General features: G+C 46.4%; 1 protein-coding gene across 4 annotated transcripts in view; it reads right to left on the bottom strand.

Moving 5' to 3' along the window:
• Positions 1 to 17,708, bottom strand: part of HTT (huntingtin) — a 96,263-nt gene that overhangs the window by 58,054 nt on the left and 20,501 nt on the right. Inside the window, exons 7-23 of one of the 4 annotated variants that reach the window (XM_081122771.1) lie at positions 17,371 to 17,512; positions 16,487 to 16,665; positions 14,846 to 15,050; positions 13,710 to 13,757; positions 11,427 to 11,507; positions 9,748 to 10,109; positions 7,698 to 7,818; positions 7,345 to 7,463; positions 6,820 to 6,931; positions 6,432 to 6,569; positions 5,497 to 5,655; positions 5,309 to 5,406; positions 4,190 to 4,329; positions 3,154 to 3,217; positions 2,823 to 2,923; positions 1,228 to 1,374; positions 833 to 953 (exon numbers count right to left, since the gene is read on the bottom strand). In XM_081122771.1, coding sequence (XP_080978897.1) covers positions 833 to 953; positions 1,228 to 1,374; positions 2,823 to 2,923; positions 3,154 to 3,217; positions 4,190 to 4,329; positions 5,309 to 5,406; positions 5,497 to 5,655; positions 6,432 to 6,569; positions 6,820 to 6,931; positions 7,345 to 7,463; positions 7,698 to 7,818; positions 9,748 to 10,109; positions 11,427 to 11,507; positions 13,710 to 13,757; positions 14,846 to 15,050; positions 16,487 to 16,665; positions 17,371 to 17,512 — 2,337 coding nt within the window. The remainder of the gene's footprint in view (positions 1 to 832; positions 954 to 1,227; positions 1,375 to 2,822; positions 2,924 to 3,153; positions 3,218 to 4,189; positions 4,330 to 5,308; positions 5,407 to 5,496; positions 5,656 to 6,431; positions 6,570 to 6,819; positions 6,932 to 7,344; positions 7,464 to 7,697; positions 7,819 to 9,747; positions 10,110 to 11,426; positions 11,508 to 13,709; positions 13,758 to 14,845; positions 15,051 to 16,486; positions 16,666 to 17,370; positions 17,513 to 17,708) is intronic. The other 3 variants (XM_081122773.1, XM_081122772.1, XM_081122774.1) reach the window with 3 other exon arrangements.

The following is a 17,708-nucleotide window of genomic DNA, read 5'->3' as shown; positions in this document are numbered from 1 at the left end:
GTAAGTGACAAGGTCTGGCCTGCCGATCAGCAAATCAGCATGACTTTTGACCTTTTCTGATTATAAAAAGTTACACTTGTTCATTTTAGAAAATTTGTAGTATCTTAAAACGTAAAAGAAAACAAAAACCATTCATCCAAAAATCAATTTTGGCGCCTTTCTCCCCGCCACTCTCCTGAGTGTGAGAAGTGTGTGTGTGAATGTTGTTCTTTGTGACCGAGGTCTGACTACACACGAGCATGCAGTTTTGTACTGAGCCTTTTTCCACTCAAAATCATAATTCAGGCTACATCTCTCTATATTGTTAGAAGTTCTTCAAGCATCCTATTAATACGTGCACCATAAATGCACCACCGCATACACTGAAGTTAGTCATAATCCGAACTCAGTGGTTCTTGGGTTCTTGGATAGTATGGTTCATTCCCAATTTCAGCATCATAAAAAATGATAAAAATAATTACATTACACAAAAATCTTTGTTGGCATTTCCGGGTTTTACCCCTTAGTATATGTTACAAAGTCGCTGAGTCAGTTATATGAGAGACAGTTTAAACTCCTAATACCAATTTAGATTATGGCAGTTTTTATTTTGACTTACATGTCTTCCTGTATTGGCTGATTTTTTTTTATGAGCACTTGTTTCTTACACAATCAGAAAAAGTAAAGTTGTTCACATTCCTGCTGGCAACAAGATTTTGTTCACAGAAGCACAATGTCTTAGTTAGCCCCACAAGTAAGAGTCTAACACATAATCTTACCATTAAGAACTGACCTTAAGAACTAGTGAAAAGTAATTTCACTAAGGCCGACCAATGAAAAGAGACTGACTTACCGTGAGCGCCCGAGTGGTGGACGTGATTAGCTGGTGAGACACGGCTGCGATGACTCTGGAGAGGTTATTCTCCATGGTGACATCGGGGATGCTGGGCAGTAAGTTATAGCCTCTATATATTCTGATAAGAGAGTATCAGAGTCACACAGAAAAGTACACGTGTCAGGATGTGGCCTGTACTGAACTATTAAAGTTTATGGTGTTAATCCTGCATGACTTAAAGAGGTGGGTGCTAAATGCTGAAAAAGAGAAACATCCTATCACAGGAAGATGATCTACTCAAACACCCTCGCCTAAAGGTTTGGTTTTGTGTGTTTTTCCCCCTAGAATATTGTTTTAGATGAAAGCCCTAAAGCATGAAAGGGTGCATTTCCCAACAGGCCCAGTTTGTGTACCTGGTTATGGTGCTGACAGAGAAGTGAGATGCAGGCTGCGTCTCGTGCATAAGAAGTTTCAGGTAAACACTGCTCTGGTCCCTTGCCACTGCCACCACTGGATCAGCCTGTCCTTGGTCACATTTATAAAACAGCTTTGGGACAAGCCTAAAACAAAAGTAAGATTTGTTTACTTGAGAAAGCACTGAAACTCCCCTGTGGTTCTCCACCCTTCTCTGTCAAGGTGGTTAAGCCCCCAACACAGTCTACCCTCAGAAGACCACTTCCCTTTTCCAGGCCTGGCTTTCTTCATGCACGTTAGGGTGGGGTCTCCAATCACAGGGCCACTCACCCACACACCCACTCTGAAATAACTGGGTGCCATACTTTCTTTTTGTCTGTCATAGAATTAAGCCAGGGCAAAACTCCATCTATTGTATGATCCCATTTATAGAACATGTCTGGAAAAAGGGAATCTGGAGACAGGAAGCAGGTTCGTGGCTGCCTGGGCAGCGGATGGGAACTGGGAGTTTGCAGACCAGCACAAGGGATGTTAGTGGGATGACGGAGATGTTCTAAAATTAGATTGTGGTAATGGTTACACAAGTCTGTAAATGTACTAAAAATCATTTAATTGTACACTTACCTTGCATGCATTTTAAGGCATGTAAATCATACCTCAAAAAGCTATTAGAAAAAATTTTAAAAACATCAAAAAGCTTGGCCTTAGTAACTCAACTTCCAAAAATTAATTTAAAGGAAAAAAATTATTCATAAACATTTATGGCAACAATGTTGACTGGATCATTGTTGACTATTTAAATCAAAGATAACTTTAGCCCTGACTGGTATGGCTCAGTGGGTTGGAGCAGAGCCTTGTCCCAGGCACCGAAGGGTCACAGGTTCCATTCCCAGTCAGGGCACATACCCAGGTTGCTCATTCAATCCCTGGTCAGGGTGTGTACAGGAGGCAACCAATTGATGTCGATGTCTCTCTCTCTCTCTCTCCCTCTCTCTCCCTCCCCCCCTCCCCTCTCCTCCTCCCTCTCTCTAAAAAAAAAAAAAAATTAAAAAGTAAGATAACTTTAATATCCAACCAAATAATATTTATACAAGTTCATCACAACCACACAGTAAAAAACAGCACTAATTAAAATTGCTCTTTTAGAAGAGCATTTGATGACAGGAAGATGCTAACAATACGTTAAAAGGAAATTATTAGATTGCCAACTGTGTGTACACTCTGTCCCCACTCTGACAGAGAAGCTCGTGCACAGGATGCAGCAAACATTAGCAGTGGTTATGTTACCCCCAAGAGGCAGCAGTGAAGGTGACTTTTACTTTCTGTTCAGGGCCATTCCCTGCATCCCAACATTCAACAATGAGAGTGCAGCTTTTACAACAGGACGTTAGTGTTTTGTTGTGTTTCACACATTTCAGACTCGTATAGAAGCAAGTCGCTTCCTTCTTGACAGTTTAGATGTAGCTGGGAGTGACCTCAACAGATTTAAGAGCACTGCCCTACAGTCTCTGGATGTTTCCCTCTCTTCCACTTCTCATAACATTTAGTTCTTTAACCAAAAAAGTGACAGAGAGGAAAGATACTTCGTAAATACCTCATCAATGAAGAGGCAGCAACGTGTCGCACCCTGGGGTCTTCATCCCCAAGCAAATGGATGACCACATTATTGAGCACCCGTTCTTGCAGTTTCAAAAGCTTTCAGAGAAGAGAAAGAGACATTCTCTGTATTTAGCTAATTTTTGGTAAGCTATTTGGGAATGCAGCGAGGAAGAACTCAGGATCACTAGCCTCAAGCTCACACCATACAATCACGACTCGCACGATTGACCTGAAGTAAACCAGAGCAGCGTGCGCTCAGCGAGATTCCACACCAGGGCGGCTTAACTGCGGAGGTCGAACGCGGCCTCACGAAGAACGCTGCTTACCCCTGTGTAATGGTGAGCCCCTCGGTGCAGGTGTTCTGCTTTTGCTTCCAAAAAGCTCACCAACCTAATGAAAGAACACATTTCACAATGAGAAAATTCATTACTCCACAAACCCCTCTGATGGCCTGCAGGACGCTGGCAGATAAACCACGAGGGCAGGCCACCTGGAGCGGGTTAGTCCTGGGCAGCACTTACTTAAAATGACGGAAAGACCACCGTGTTATAGCAAGATCTACCTCCTCTCACAATTCCAGACTCTGTCAAACAGATGTACTGAGAAAACTGCTTTTCTTCAAAATCAATACAAACATGTATTATTTTGAGACTCCAAGGGCCCTGCAGAATTAGCTCAAACACGTGGGCAGAAGGCGAGGCAGCTGCGGGAAGGGGGCTGCACCTTCCTGGGAGCCCACTGGCTATGTGGCCCAGGAGGTGCTCACCCCCGCCCTCCGTGCTCAGTGTCCCATCTGTGGGGTGCAGGTGAGATAATCCTTAGTTCTCAGAGATGTTCTGCAGATGCAAGCAAATGCCCTGCATACGCCTGGCACACAACCAGCCTCTATAAACAGTGCTTTAAAAACACATGGTGATAAGGAAAATATCCCTTCTGAAAGAAAACAGCACAAACTCCTCTGAGAACTGCAGCCCATCAAAGTTCATTGTTAACTGGGACAAACAAACCAGCTCTCTGACCTGAGTTCAGATGAGCACATTCCTAAGGAAGCAGAACTGACGTAGCTACGATTTTAAGTCTGGGCTCCTTTATTCCCACCATCCAGACACTTAAAGGACTAAGACCACCAAGACAGGCACTGCTCTGTGCACTGAAGGATCTGATCAGGGCAGAGCTGAGACGGAGAAGAGCACTGTTGGAGATAAAACCCCTCAGGTTTCTGCCACTCAGGTGACCAGGCAGCGCTCACTATCTGGGGTCACCTGGTGACACTCACTACCTGCATCAAGTGGCCCAGGCCTTTCCACGCTCAGTTCAAAGCCCTGAGCAGCCTCGCCCTGACAGCGAGCCTGACACGCGCACCTGAAGTCAATCTCGGCGAGCGTCTCCAGCAGCTCCGTCCTCACCAGCCAGTAGGAGCTGCTCCGCAGGCTCAGCACATCGGTGATCAGCTGCAGCCCCAGGTCACTGTAGCTACTGCTGCAGAGGCTCATGACGCAGTGCTGGAAAGCAAGGCCACCATGATGGCGTTCAGATGGTCAATAACATCCCTCCCACACATTGTTCACACATCTCAGAGACATTTACAATAAATGCTTTACCTCAGGAAGCTCCAGTTTCAAAGTGTGTCCCTGTCACATGACTTAATTTTCCTTTCCTTTAATTTCTGCCCCGATTATGGTCTCTCCTCCCAGAACCCCACCTCACAAACATTTGTCAGCAGGAAAGAGGGAGACTAGGCAATGCCACCCCGCACTAATAAAACAAATCCCAGACCCAGGGCCAGACCAGGCAGTGCATCTTCACTGATACTATCGTGTATTTCACCTCGTGAGGGGACAGAACAGGACAGGGCTTCTGTGGCCGCAGTTCCCTGTGCCCCAAGCACACACATGGGGGCACTTCCACACTGAGGGGGACCAGCAACTTAACCATGCTACCAACACACCGCCTTCTGCTCAACCGACATTTGACAAACATTGGAACTAAGGGACAGTTCTGGCCAGGCACTGACATTTTAAACAGGGAAGGCATCCTACAAATAAGACAGCTGTAGGTTTTTGACTTTTATTGGTTAGGTTTTCCTGCTGATGACCAGCGGTGTGACTTATGAACCAGGCAGTACATAAAGGCTGGACATGCTACCACGCAAAGGATGGCCCCTTGCACAAACCTCCAGGCCTCACTCAAACTCCTAGCATTCCATGGCCTAATGAAGTTGTTTTTATTTTAACAGATTTGACAATGTTTGCATGGCCTATTTCTAAATACTCTCTGTAGGAAAAGGTATATTTCAAACAAATGTTCTGAGAATCAAAACTTTTAAAAAAGTCAATTTAACCTTAACTTTATTGGCAACAGTTTGTTTCTAGAGTTAAGTGGTGGGTACATAGGTGTTTATTGTTGCTTACAACTTTAGGATGTCTAGACTTATTTAAATTTTTATTGTAATAAAGGTAAAGTTTACTCCACAACCCTCACCCGCACAGCAGTACACGCCAACTTGCAAGTAACGGACGATTCATCCTTCAATGTTTTCTGCATCAAAGGAACACAGTCCACCAGAGAAAACGTGTTTCCTGACCAAAAGAGCAAGAACAGACACATTCATGGAAACTTGGACTTGGCGATGATGCCAAGAAAGGGCAATTTTCAAAAATTCCCATTACCTGTGAGAGTTCGAACGGAGCCCAGCCAGTCTCCCACCTGGAAGCGAGACCTGCCGAGGATGGAGCAGACGAGTGTCCCACAGAGAATGGCCGTGGCTCCGCGGACCTGCGGGTCCCCGTGGTGGATGTAGTTCAAGACGTCTGAGACACACTGCTCCTCTGGGGGAGGAAGCCCAGCCACTGTGAAGGTCACCTTCACCTTCCCACCTCAAAGCAAAGCTTAGCTCTCAGGAAAGAAAAAGGGCAGGGGGGAGTCAAGTCCAGACAGCTTGACTGGGACCACTAGAGGTGAAAGTGTAGGGCTGGAAGATTTTAAATTCCCCAAATCCCTGATAACACTCAAGACAACAGGTTATAATTCCAGGCTGTCAGCCAATAAGCAAAATTCCCATTTTTACTTCAAAAAAGATTAGAAAATCTCACACTAGTCCACGGTTACCTCACATGAATTCAAAAGCACATGTCTGTCCCCTCATCCAAAGAGAGGGAAGGTGAGGAGCGTCTCAGGAATGCCCCCCCTCCCACCACTCACTCTGCAGCAAAACCTGACCCAGAACACGTGCCATGTGGACCGATCAGCTGCTGCCTCAGCCCTCAGTCCCCACGTCTCTTGAGTGTGAATGTCTGGCCTGGGTCAGTGGAACTGTGGTATAAATTTTGATTATATACAAATCTGTGCTTTTGGTAAAACTCAAGTGGATCTTATGTTCCCAGAACTCTATTGTTTTGCTGTATGTATTCCAACTAAGCATCATGTGGCCAGGGAGCCCGCGAGGCTGTGACACTGGATTCTGCATTTTATGGACACAACACAGTTCAAATGCCACAGTGAACTCAAGAAACTTGATGCCCCAAAACGAAAACAGCCAGGATGATTTGAAGTAGTTTCCAAAGTAATGGCTGAACACAGGAATGGAAGTGAATGTCTAACGTACCAGGGTATTCCGCGGTGTCAAGAGGGACTTTATAAAGCTTGCTGAAGAAAGACTCAGGGTGGAGGGCCACGGCGGCCCCGACACAGCTGAGCGCCAGTGCCTTCACACTGACACGAACGTCCCGGTCCGGAACCAACGCTGCAAAGGAACCACCTGGATCACCTTCAGCTTCAAAGCAGCAAACATTCAGCTCCCAAAAAAGCAAAACTAGAGCCACTGAAGCAGTTGCCCCATCATTCCCCACCCAGTCTCCCGTCAGGCAATAAAAACCTTCACTCACGCTCACCTGGACTCGGCTCCTCGGCCACACTAACCAGCACAACACTGGTCACCAGGCTGCCTGAAACCTCATGACTCCTTCAACTCTGCACCTGCCCCTCCAACTTACCATTTTTCTCGCCAGTGAGCAAAAATGAGGCAGATAAAAGGCGAACACAATGGACAAGGGGGGCAGAGTCGTCATCATTGGACTGTCCGATGTCACCTTTGATCCGGCAAGGCTAGGACAGAGAAACGGATGCTGGTTTGTCTGACAATCAGAGAACCAACACATTCATCCACTACTTCATTCAACAAATAGTCCCAAGCAGCACTCAGGCCAGTGCTGGGGCTACAGAGATGCCTGCCTCCTAGCCCAAGTACACAGCATGATCTCACAGACCACAGGGGGAAGAATCAGACAGTGAGAGGCGCTTATGACATAGGGTTGTGTGGACTGCAGGGGATGAGCTCAGCGTACAGACAGGGAGGCAGCAGAGCTGGCACGCAGGAGGCTGCTGGGGAAGCACAGTGAGGCCACCGTCAATAGGACGGGAGGGCACGGGAAAGCCAGCAGCACAGGAGACAGACGGCCCGGAGTGACTTCCAACACTCAGGAGCCCAGATGCGGCACACCTCGGCCTGCATCCCTCACCTTGTCTTCCTGCTCTCCTGGGTCAGCAGCTTCATCTCTCGAAACAAACTTGTCCACACTGCTGTCCGAGGGCTGCCTGCTGTGGCCCATGCTTTTCAACAAATGTGCTTGCTGGAGGGCTTCCAAACACAGAAATCAAGATTCAGTGACACATTTCCCGTTAAAACACAAACATGCACATTTACACGAAATCAACAGGGAAGGAGGGCACAGATCATGGAGGGGCCACTCCCCAGCAGGCCATCCTCACGATGGCTCAGGGACAAGCACACTGAGAGTCCTTCTTGGAGCTAACAGTGAGGTGTCGGGCTGGACTCGAGCCACCCCGCAGCACAGGGCCGAAGGCAACGTACCGACCGAGGCAGCTGCGAAGGCGTCGGCGTCCTCATCTGGAAGGAGGCCCACGGGCTCCTCCTCGTCCGGCGGGGGCCCAAGCTGCATCCCTGAATACTGGCCGTCGGCACCATCTAACACCTGAACGGTTCGGAAGGGACGTGAGGGTTCGGAGGTGCCAGCCCCGAGGGACAAGCCCTCAACGTGGACAGGCAAAGGGGAAACCACAGATAGGATGGGCCCCAGAGGCCATTCCCCACCGGGCACAGCCGCACACGAATTATCAAGAGCTTCCCGGTCATGTTACTGCTACGCCATAAAAAGCTTTAACTCTGAAAACTTCAAAGAATTTCCAATCTGGAAATTTCTCTTTTTGATACGTATTTAAAATATCCAAACAAAATCTTTGCCTTCACAAATGAGTTTTACACTAAGTCGAAAATGAGGAAAAATTTTTCAGACTTTTAAAAACCCAACAGTAAAACAGACTCTCTCCTCAGTGCAGGACTGAATCAGCTAAGTGGCGGGCAAGGTCTCTCATGCAGAGCCATACACTGGGTCACGGCTCCATAGCGCAGAATTCCTCACATCTACTTGAAATCCATGGAACTGACCTGAAACACTAATGGTGAGCCCTCAATATGCCCATAAATTACTACTGAAATAAATTCATTTTAAGAAAATCATTCTAAATCCTTCCAATTAGGTTTTTAAAAATCAAACGACATGATCAGAAACAACCAGAAGAACGACTTCCTCACTCTCCACCCTCCAGGTTAGTTTACCAAAAAAAAACCCCAAAAGCAAACCAGGTTACAACCAGAAGCTCCACCACAATACAGCAGCACACTCTGACCGCGCCGCTGCCCCCTGGGCGGGAGGAAAATCACTTCCCGTAGTCTGTGCCCCAATCTTGGGTGCATTTCACAGCACAGGCACAGTACCCGCCCTCACTGTGAGGAAAGCCGGGCCAGGAGGGTGCACCTGCTCCAGGCCCCACAGCCAAGTGGCAGAGCCCCTTTCCCATCCTGGCGGCTCCCCAAAGCCAAGCCCCTGGTCCCACACTGAGCTGTCCTGTAAGGAGATTCCCTGCCCCTCCAATTTGCTTACTTATCTATGGCACTCACAATCACCTATTTACTACTTGTTGATTGATTACTGTCATTCTTCCTCTTTCTATCAGATATGTCCAGGAACCACCTACTAGGAGGAGGAGAGATGTCCCATAAAGCCGGTATGATAAACAACAAAGTCTCTGCACAGACCTCAAGGTCTGAAGCCCAGTACCTTCCCCTTTCCCGTCCTGAGTGCTGGCAGAACTCACTCACCCATTCCTTGCTTAAAATCACTGCCCACTGTTCCCATTGTTTGTCTCACCCTCCTCCAGGTTAAAAACCCCAACCACGAGCCCACTCGTCTAACTGAGCAGCCATAAACCCACACAGCCACCAGAAACCATGTCCGAGAGGTAGCTGCTCAAAGAGGACATGCGAGTGTTTCAGCCCCAGAACCTGCAGCCTAGTGTTCCTGTCTTCGCTCAAGTACAAACCAAACCAAATCAAACCAAATCATGTTCTTAATAAAACACATTTGCTAGGAGCAAAGCACTCAGTTGTGCTGATTATTTGAAATGAAACGGGTGTAAAACCTAGTGTGTACTTGCACCAGACTCTGAGTGGACTGTCCTTGAGGAGTTTCTTGTCCCCTAACTCAGAGGTCAGAGGTACTCAGACCCATGCTCTGTAAGATGGGATATGTTGTAAATGTTTTTAGAAAAGTGTTAAAATAACAGATCTGTTAATAATAGGTTTCTTAAAGATGTTTTAAATAATGATTTCCACCTCTGCCCAACGAGGTCTTAAAGAATTTAAAATGTACTAATTTTAGTAAAGTCTGTATCATCAACTAATCTAATTCTGCCCTTGATGTTCAACACAAAAGGCACTTGGCCGTTTCTCTCAGTGATGGTCTCAGGGCCCAGGGCTCCATTCAGGAGCTGAGCCGGCGCCTCTGCACTGTCGCCAGGGGTCAGACGGGAGGACACCATAGCACCCCCCACTGCCCACTTACGATTTCAGAACTGTCTGAAGGAGTCACGGCTGAGTCGGGCCCCTCGGTGGTGGTCTGAGAGCTGTCGCTGATGGGTGAGGAGGCCTGGGTCCCGTCGTTCAGGTCCATGGCTGGGTCGGACGGGACAGCACTGATCTGGCTGGAGCTGTGGCTTAAGATGTCCTCCTCGTCCCCCTCAGTGGCAGCGCTCACCAAGTCACAGCTGGTCAGGTCCACGGGGTCTGGCTGCAGAGTATGCTGAGACCGGGGCTGCTCGGTGATGATGTCATGGCCCGTGGAGTCAGCCGTGGAGCTGGCAGAGCCCGGAGTGGAGACCCCAGAAGAGGCAGCCAGCTCCCCACAGATCTCACCCTTAACTGAGGCTGAAGAAAAAGAAACACTCATTCCTCAAAGGGCCAGGAAAACATTTCAACAGGGATTAGATGTCTGCAAAACACCCTAAAACTCAGTCGCCATTTTAATTGCAAAAATCCTGAAATTCAGTGAAAATATGAATATATTTCAAAAATAAGACAATAGTACATCCTTCAAATATGACCCAAACTGCTTCCCACTGTGTTTCTTATTACCTTTCACCATATTACCACATCGTATTCATAAAACCAGGGTGAGCAGCAGACACCTGTTAAATGCTGCAAGTATTCAGCATTTAAGGGTGTTTCACTGCAAACCTGAACTGCAGCCAGCAGCCTGGCCACCTCAAGGTCTTGCGCAGCTGCTGCAGCCTTTGCACGGAGCTGCACGGAAAGACCTCCAGCTCTCAGGCAGCTCGTGGGAGTTCACGTGGCCAGGGCACAGAGACATGCTCACAAATGCCCGGTGCTCCGGGCAAGCAGTACTCAGAAATGATGAGGGTAAACTGACCATCACTTCTAGGTGGCCTTTCCTTCTTCCCATACCCTGTTAAGACCCCTGAGCTGCTCCTCCTCTCCTGTAGCACAAACTTGCAGCACATTTTCCTCATAGCTTTTAAACTCCCATTAAGAACTACAACGGCTTTACACTACAGGAAGGCCTACACCTAGCTGTTAGCAGCAGTCACCCCTGGAAGCCACTGGGTCAGAGAAAATGTGAGCTTCACTATTACAGCTATAATTTTCTTGTTTTAACTTTACTTTTGTAACTAAAACATCAATTTCTATTTTGTGAAATAAATGAATAATCACCACTGAGATCATTCAGATTTTCCTTCCCAAGTAACAGTTATCTAAAAACATTCTTTCAAATAGGATTATACAAGCCAAACCACTCTCACTTAATACAATTATTAGTATCTTAGTCAATACTAATCCTTTATAAGGTGAATAAACAATATTAGATGACTATCTGTAAACAAATGTAGAATTCTTCCAAGTTAAATTATCCACAGACAATTTTTAATCCCATTTCCCTCTCACAACCCATATAGTTCACTTTTACCCACCATCCCCTTCTCAAAAAGACTTATGCTCAAGGAGTATAAACTTAATTTTAAAACAGCCTAAACCAAGGAAAGCAGCACATATCTGATGCTAGAAACACACACACACGTTTCAAAGTGAGCATTATAAAAAAAGCCTGAATTCTCCACCACAAGCAAGCTGGCTTCCCCGCTGCCCAGAAGCAGATGCAGGGGAGGGGCGGGAGTGGGAAAGCAGATAGGAGGGGGGTGGACCCCAGTGCTACTCTCCAAGAGCTACCTGCGAAGGCGGGGCTGCTGCCCTCCGACCTCGACTCAGAGTCATCCTCCAAGGCTGCTGTTTCTCCAAAGAGCACTTTCCCTAGGAAATGATGCAAGAGATCCTTTAAGGTGCTGAAAGGAAGGACTATGAAGATCAGATAAATGCACATTCTAAGTGGACAATCGTAAGCATGTTACTCACCTCTTATAGTTTATCATTATAGGTAAGTATTTTTATACCTCTAGAGTGCTAAGCACAAAGAACCAGAGATGCTGTAGAGTATTATTAAAATCCATAAACCTACATGAAAAAAACTTTAAAGCAATGATTCTGCATAGTATTTTAATAACTAATAAATATTTATTGGCTTAGATTACTGCTAATGTTAAATAATTTATACTACTACTTAATCTTTAAAATGGCAAGTTGTGGCTAGAACCAATTCTATTAGCCCTGGGGTACTCGTGTCATATCGCCAATGGCACATCAAAATTTATATATAAAACTTTTATACCTAAATGTCACTTTTATTTTATTATCTTTGAATTTGCTAGATTCTAAGGCTAACAATCAGAACTCAAGCACTGTACAATTCAGGAGGCTGAAATAACATTTCGTCTTCTGCAAAATTCAAAAAATACATTTTTATAGTTTATGGTTTCCAGACTATATTAATTAGAAAACAGAAGCCTCAACATGATCTATCTGTACTCATAAAATCTTACGGTTACATTACATATAAATGTCATTAAATAATTATAACAAAATAATCATTGCAAACTTCTAATTTCACTGCTCTTCAAAAAACAGGTCATAGGTGTGACAACTTCCAAAAATTCACACTGATGTGACATTAAAGGCAAAATAAAATAAAAAGCAAAGGAAACCCAAAATTTAGATGAAACTGACATAGCACCTTAGCTTATCCAACTAAATAATGGTGTCCTTTATTCCAGAACAAGCAATTTACCTGAGAAAGCCAATCAAATTTCACCTGCGAGCTCAGGTGTTAACAAAAGCAGTCTGTCCCTGGAATCAGTGGTTTGCAAATCTGTCCCCAGGAGCCTCCCCAAGGGGAGCCAGGATCCACTGCTGCCAGGACCCCCATCCTACATCCAAAACAACTCTACTTTTAGCTCTCTTATACGTTAGCAGATTTCACTTCATAAAAGAATTTTGAGGCTACAACAAAAAAGTTGGAAACTACAGCTCTGAATGAAAAAACAAAACAAAGAACACTGGAAAAATAAAAAAGTGACTGAGGACATATCCCATGTCCCAGTCAGAAAAAAACAAAACCACTCATGTCACCTTTCCATAATCACGGGGAGAGCGGCTGAGAGACAGACAAAGCAGCAGGCAGCAGGAGCTCACCACAGGCCTGAAAACCTGTTTGAGAAGAGAAACTAACTTTTCCTAGAATCCTGGCTTTCAAACAATCTCAGTGTTCAGCAATATCTCAAAGTTGATTAAGTATCCCACTCAACTAGGGCTCAATCATAGCTTTTAAGTTCTCCTAGGAAACGCTTACTTAACTTAATCACGGCTACATTACTCCTGCTAAGAGCGCATTCAGTACCACCAACATCAGGTATCACACTCTCGAGTGAACACTCAACTCATGACACAAAAAGGAATTAGTCTTTTAAGATTTCAAAATAAAAAACGACAGCAATTAATTTCTATAGAAATCTAGACTGCAGAAGAAAGTAATTGGTGTTGCAGTGATAATATCTACCAGAACTGTCAGATTTTATCAGAAACACTTTGATCTAATAAAAATAATTAATTATATGACAACACTTTGGCCTGTACAAAGCCAAATAGGGCTGAAAAACAATAACCAAATAATTAACCAAATGTGATTCCTGACTAATATTAAACACAACTGACTGGGTAGACATACTGCCTTTATAAAATACAGTACACTCCCTGAAGCGGGCGTAGGGACGTGGCCCCCCTGCTCTGTGAGTCAAGTCTGACTGGGATGCAGCCATGTCCACTAGCTCAGGACCGCCGGACAGAGGCATAGTCGCTAAGGAGACATTGAGACCACAGGGCTAAAATACGTACCACCTGGCCCTTTACAGAAAGCGTGTGCTGAGCCCTGGCCTAGTTACAAATTGATGACAAAGCGATGCTGACACACAAGCAATTTCTAAAGGCCCCCACTAGGCCCGCTTGATTCCAGCAACAGGTATGCACATGATCCCCCCGTGAGAAGAGGAAAAGCAGTCAGAGGCAGTACGGAAACACAGAAAAGTCAGGGAGATCCAAGACTCTGATTTCTGAAATAATCACCTTTTTGTTTTCTTGAAAGGACAGGGCTGCATGAAGAACCCCCTCCAGCTGTAAATCACAAAAAATGACAGATGAAAGTAAGGTAGCAGGCGACTAAAATTCAGAAGGAATTCAAAAATCTTCAAAAAGCTTGATTCGACTTGAAAACCAGAGACTATATGAACATATTTATAAAAGGCAGTGCTACACTTTAATTTCAACAAGCAATTTACAATACCATTCAAATGTACACATAGTTCTGGCCTCAAGTGTCAAAAGAGCTCATATAAAGTGCATTTAAAAAGCAAAATTAAAAATATCAGAAATCTCAGATTATTTCATCAGCTAGTAATCAAATATAAATTTTCACTAGAAATGAGTATTTCAGCTATTATCTGCAAGGCACGCCTTCCAAGGGAAAGGGCTCTTCATTACGGGGGACAAGGAACAGGCGTGTGAACACTTTCTGCTCCTGGTCTGGGCAAACAGGGCAGCAAATGGACAAATTAACCAAAGTCTCTGTGGCCTGTGGATGCTAAGTCAAGGCCGTGCCACACACATGCTGCACTGAATGGAACACACACAGCCAGGGGGAGGAGAGGGCAGGTTTAGGAGCCTCCTCTGCGCCTGACTCAGCTCCCGAGGCTGCGATTCAGGGCTCCCCATGTACTCCAGCTCCCTAGGGGCATCTCCATGTCAGACAGGGCCCGCCGTCTACAGGAAAACCAGTGGTCAGTGTGCCCACTCCCCAGAGCACAGTGGGGGAGCAAGACGGGCAATCGAGGAGGGGCCAAAGGCAGGAACAGGAGGGTTCTACTAAAGTCGGTGGGGACAGCAAACAGCGACCCAGGGGGCAGACAGAAACTAAACCTCTGGAAGACCTGAAGATTCCATCTCTGGCAAAGTGACAGAGATGACAGGTCCTGTAACTACTCCCACTAACACTTTCACTTCAAGACAGATGAGATGCCACATGGAGGCAGCGGAGTCAGAGAAAGTGACCCCACGTGCACCTCACCTTCCCACACACCAGTCCTTCCGTTTAGAGGGCAGTGATACCTCACTGTAAGTCTGGTGAGGATCTAAGAGGTCACTGGTTCCGCCCGGAACTCAACAGCAGAAGACAGCATTCTGCAGGCCTTGCGCTGAGAACTCACCTATCAGCTCCACAATACTCCCGCTGCGACTGCGGCCACCAGGCTCCTGGCTCGGGTTACTGAGCTGCACCAGGCCACCGGGTGTGGTCAGGGCCCGCAGGAGCTCAGGGGGCGGGGTCCTGAGGAGCTGCTGCAGGAGCTCCAGCGCCCCAGTCACCACATTGTGGTCTGGGTGCTGAGCGTAATGCAAGGTTAGCTCGTAAACCTGGAGGAAGAAAACGGGTGCTGCTGTCATGGTCTTCAGATGGACACTAGGTGTCAGTTTCTGTTTCTGACAGTCTTATGTTGGCACAATTTGTGCCTTAATTTCTGCCCCCTAAAAACTTCTCTGTCACTTCTACTAGTGTGATCATTAGCACCTACCTGATTTTCTAAATACCCACATTTTTAATGGTTATATTGATTCCTTAACAGTAAGTGAAGCACATCCTCAAGAGCAGAGGCACGCTCATGAAGACCTCCACCTCCCCGACCAGTGACTAACCAGGAGAGAAGAAAGCCCAGTCTACACCGAGTGCAGTGACTGTGACACACTTCATAATCAAGGGCTTGAGTGGCACTGAGAGAGAGCTGCCAAACTCTTAAAGGCATTGTCAAATTTTATCAGTGGTTTTAATACTATACAGCATGTTATGCAGACATGATGAATTTATTCTTTACTAGAGTTGCCAGATGAACTAGAGCACCCAGTTAAATTTGAATTTCAGATAACCAATAATTCTGTAGTATGATTATGCGATTTCAGGAAGACTGACACCACAAAACTATTCACAATTTATCTCAAGCTCAAAATTAACTGGCACTCTGTATTTTTATTTGCTGAGTTGAGCCACCTTACCTCTAACATCAAAAAAATAACACTTTTTTGAAAAAAGATAAAGACAGTACAGGAGGGAATAAAATAAAAAGCCTCAGAGGCAGTGACTTCTAATCACTTGTTTTTAGTTCTTCTGGTGGGAACCTCCATCATTCTAGGTTACAGGTCTGCAAACTGCAGTGCACAGGTAACCTGGCCCGCTGCGTGTCTGCATGTAGTGTTAGTGGAACACGCTGCCTTCCTGCTGTGACCGTCCAGGTGAGCAGCTGGCCCATCACAGAGAAAGCATGAGGCCCCTGCACTAGGTAATCAGCTATGCCTTGATTTCTGAAACCATCTACCAACTGCGATCAAACTACCATGTAAAATGAGGACTCTGCAGCCCACACTGCTCCCCCCTCATCTGCCCTCCTGAATGCTGTAAGCGACATCACTACTTCAGATTATTAGGGTTCACAACATGTAATTATTAAATCATATGTGCTTTGCCTAGAAGTTGTCTAAAAACTGAATTTAAAAAACAGTACATATCTTACCATGTGTACAAATAGAGGACTGGGGGAGTTCAATAAATATTTATAGACAGACACACACATATCATGGGCCCTGGTTTAGGAACAGGCCAGGGTGTACAGGGCATTATGTACCACTTGGTAACCTTATAAGAGGTTACATGGCTAGGGGTCATGACCTAGGAACTGAACCAGGTGGTCCAGCTCCAGAGCCCATGCTCTTAACCTCCATTGTGCCTTTCCCTTCCCAGTGAGCGGACTCCCGGATGTCAGTCATTTCTGTCTGCACTAGAGTGAACCAGGGGCTCCTACCTGCACCAGCTGCTCTGTCGAGGGAGAGACTTCCATTTCTTTCCGTGTCACCCCAAAACTGCCTTTCAGGCTGGTGTCCTTGACTTGCTGCTGCAGCAAGGGCACCAAGTACCTCAGTGTGAGCAGCACTCCAAGAATCAGGAGAGAGGGGTGTTCGTCCTCAACGGGAACCAGCAAACCTAAAAAGGCAACATAAGCTGTCATCTCTGGTTCGCTGGGGAACTCAGTACTCGATTGTTAAGAAGAGGTCCACCGCAGAGTCCTATTATGAGACTGGCAGTGAGGGACAGAGATGGCAGCACCACTGTGAAAATACACATGTGTGCCCCATCATGGGGCCGGGATCCAGGAGGGGCCTAAAGAAGACCATGAATCCTTGGCTTAGGGAGGCCTTTACACTGAGTCTGCTGCATCTGAAAGGCAGGCATCCTTTCACAAAGGTCCACATGCCACCTGCAGCACGTATGGACGTGCAGGACACCATCAGCAGGCCTGCACTGTACAGAGAATGCAGGGCTGAGGCTCAGCTTCAGGCTCGGGAATCCCTGCACTCAGAGCCACCACAGCCGCTGTGACGTCTGGCTGCGTGAAGGGCTAGGGCCAGGAAGGCGGGTGGGGTGGCACACCAGCCAGCACCCTATCCTGTTGGCTGTCTTTGGGCACAGCTGCACCCACATTTCTGGACAGAGAAGCAGCCTTTCCTGACCCTCACATGGAACCAATGTGGGCTTCACAGCAGCCCCAACCTAGTTCACATTCCCAGTCAGCCAGTGCCCAAGGGTCCGGTCCATAGGCCAAGGGATGGCCTCATGTCAGAGGTCTGTCTCTAGAAAAGGCTGGAGACTCCACCACAATGGGGAAATCGCCATGCGCCCACATCTCACCTAAGAGCACGTTTAGTAGCCAGCTGTAAAAGTACTGCGTCCTCCTGGAGTGCTGGCAGATGCTCACCGCAGAGCCAGCTGCTGTCCGCCGAATGGTTGGGGAGCTTGACTTCAGGTTTGCAATGAAGGCCTTTAACAGAACCTGTAGAAGCAAAAACCCACACAGAGAGAAGAGGAAGGTCCTATAAACCTTACCACGCATTTCATAAAATTTTATTTGCTCCAAACCCTTGCAGAGCATAAATCATCAACAAGCTGAGACTTTCCCAAGCCAAAGGGAAGCACCTGAATTTGGGGTTTTCCAAAGCAGTCCACACACATAGCCTATTCACTGCCTT

Source organism: Miniopterus schreibersii, assembly GCF_964146895.1.
Source record: "Miniopterus schreibersii genome assembly, chromosome: 1".
Lineage (NCBI taxonomy): Eukaryota > Metazoa > Chordata > Mammalia > Chiroptera > Miniopteridae > Miniopterus > Miniopterus schreibersii.
The sequence above is the reverse complement of the archived record's forward strand: the minus strand, read 5'-3'. Positions and strand labels throughout refer to the sequence as shown.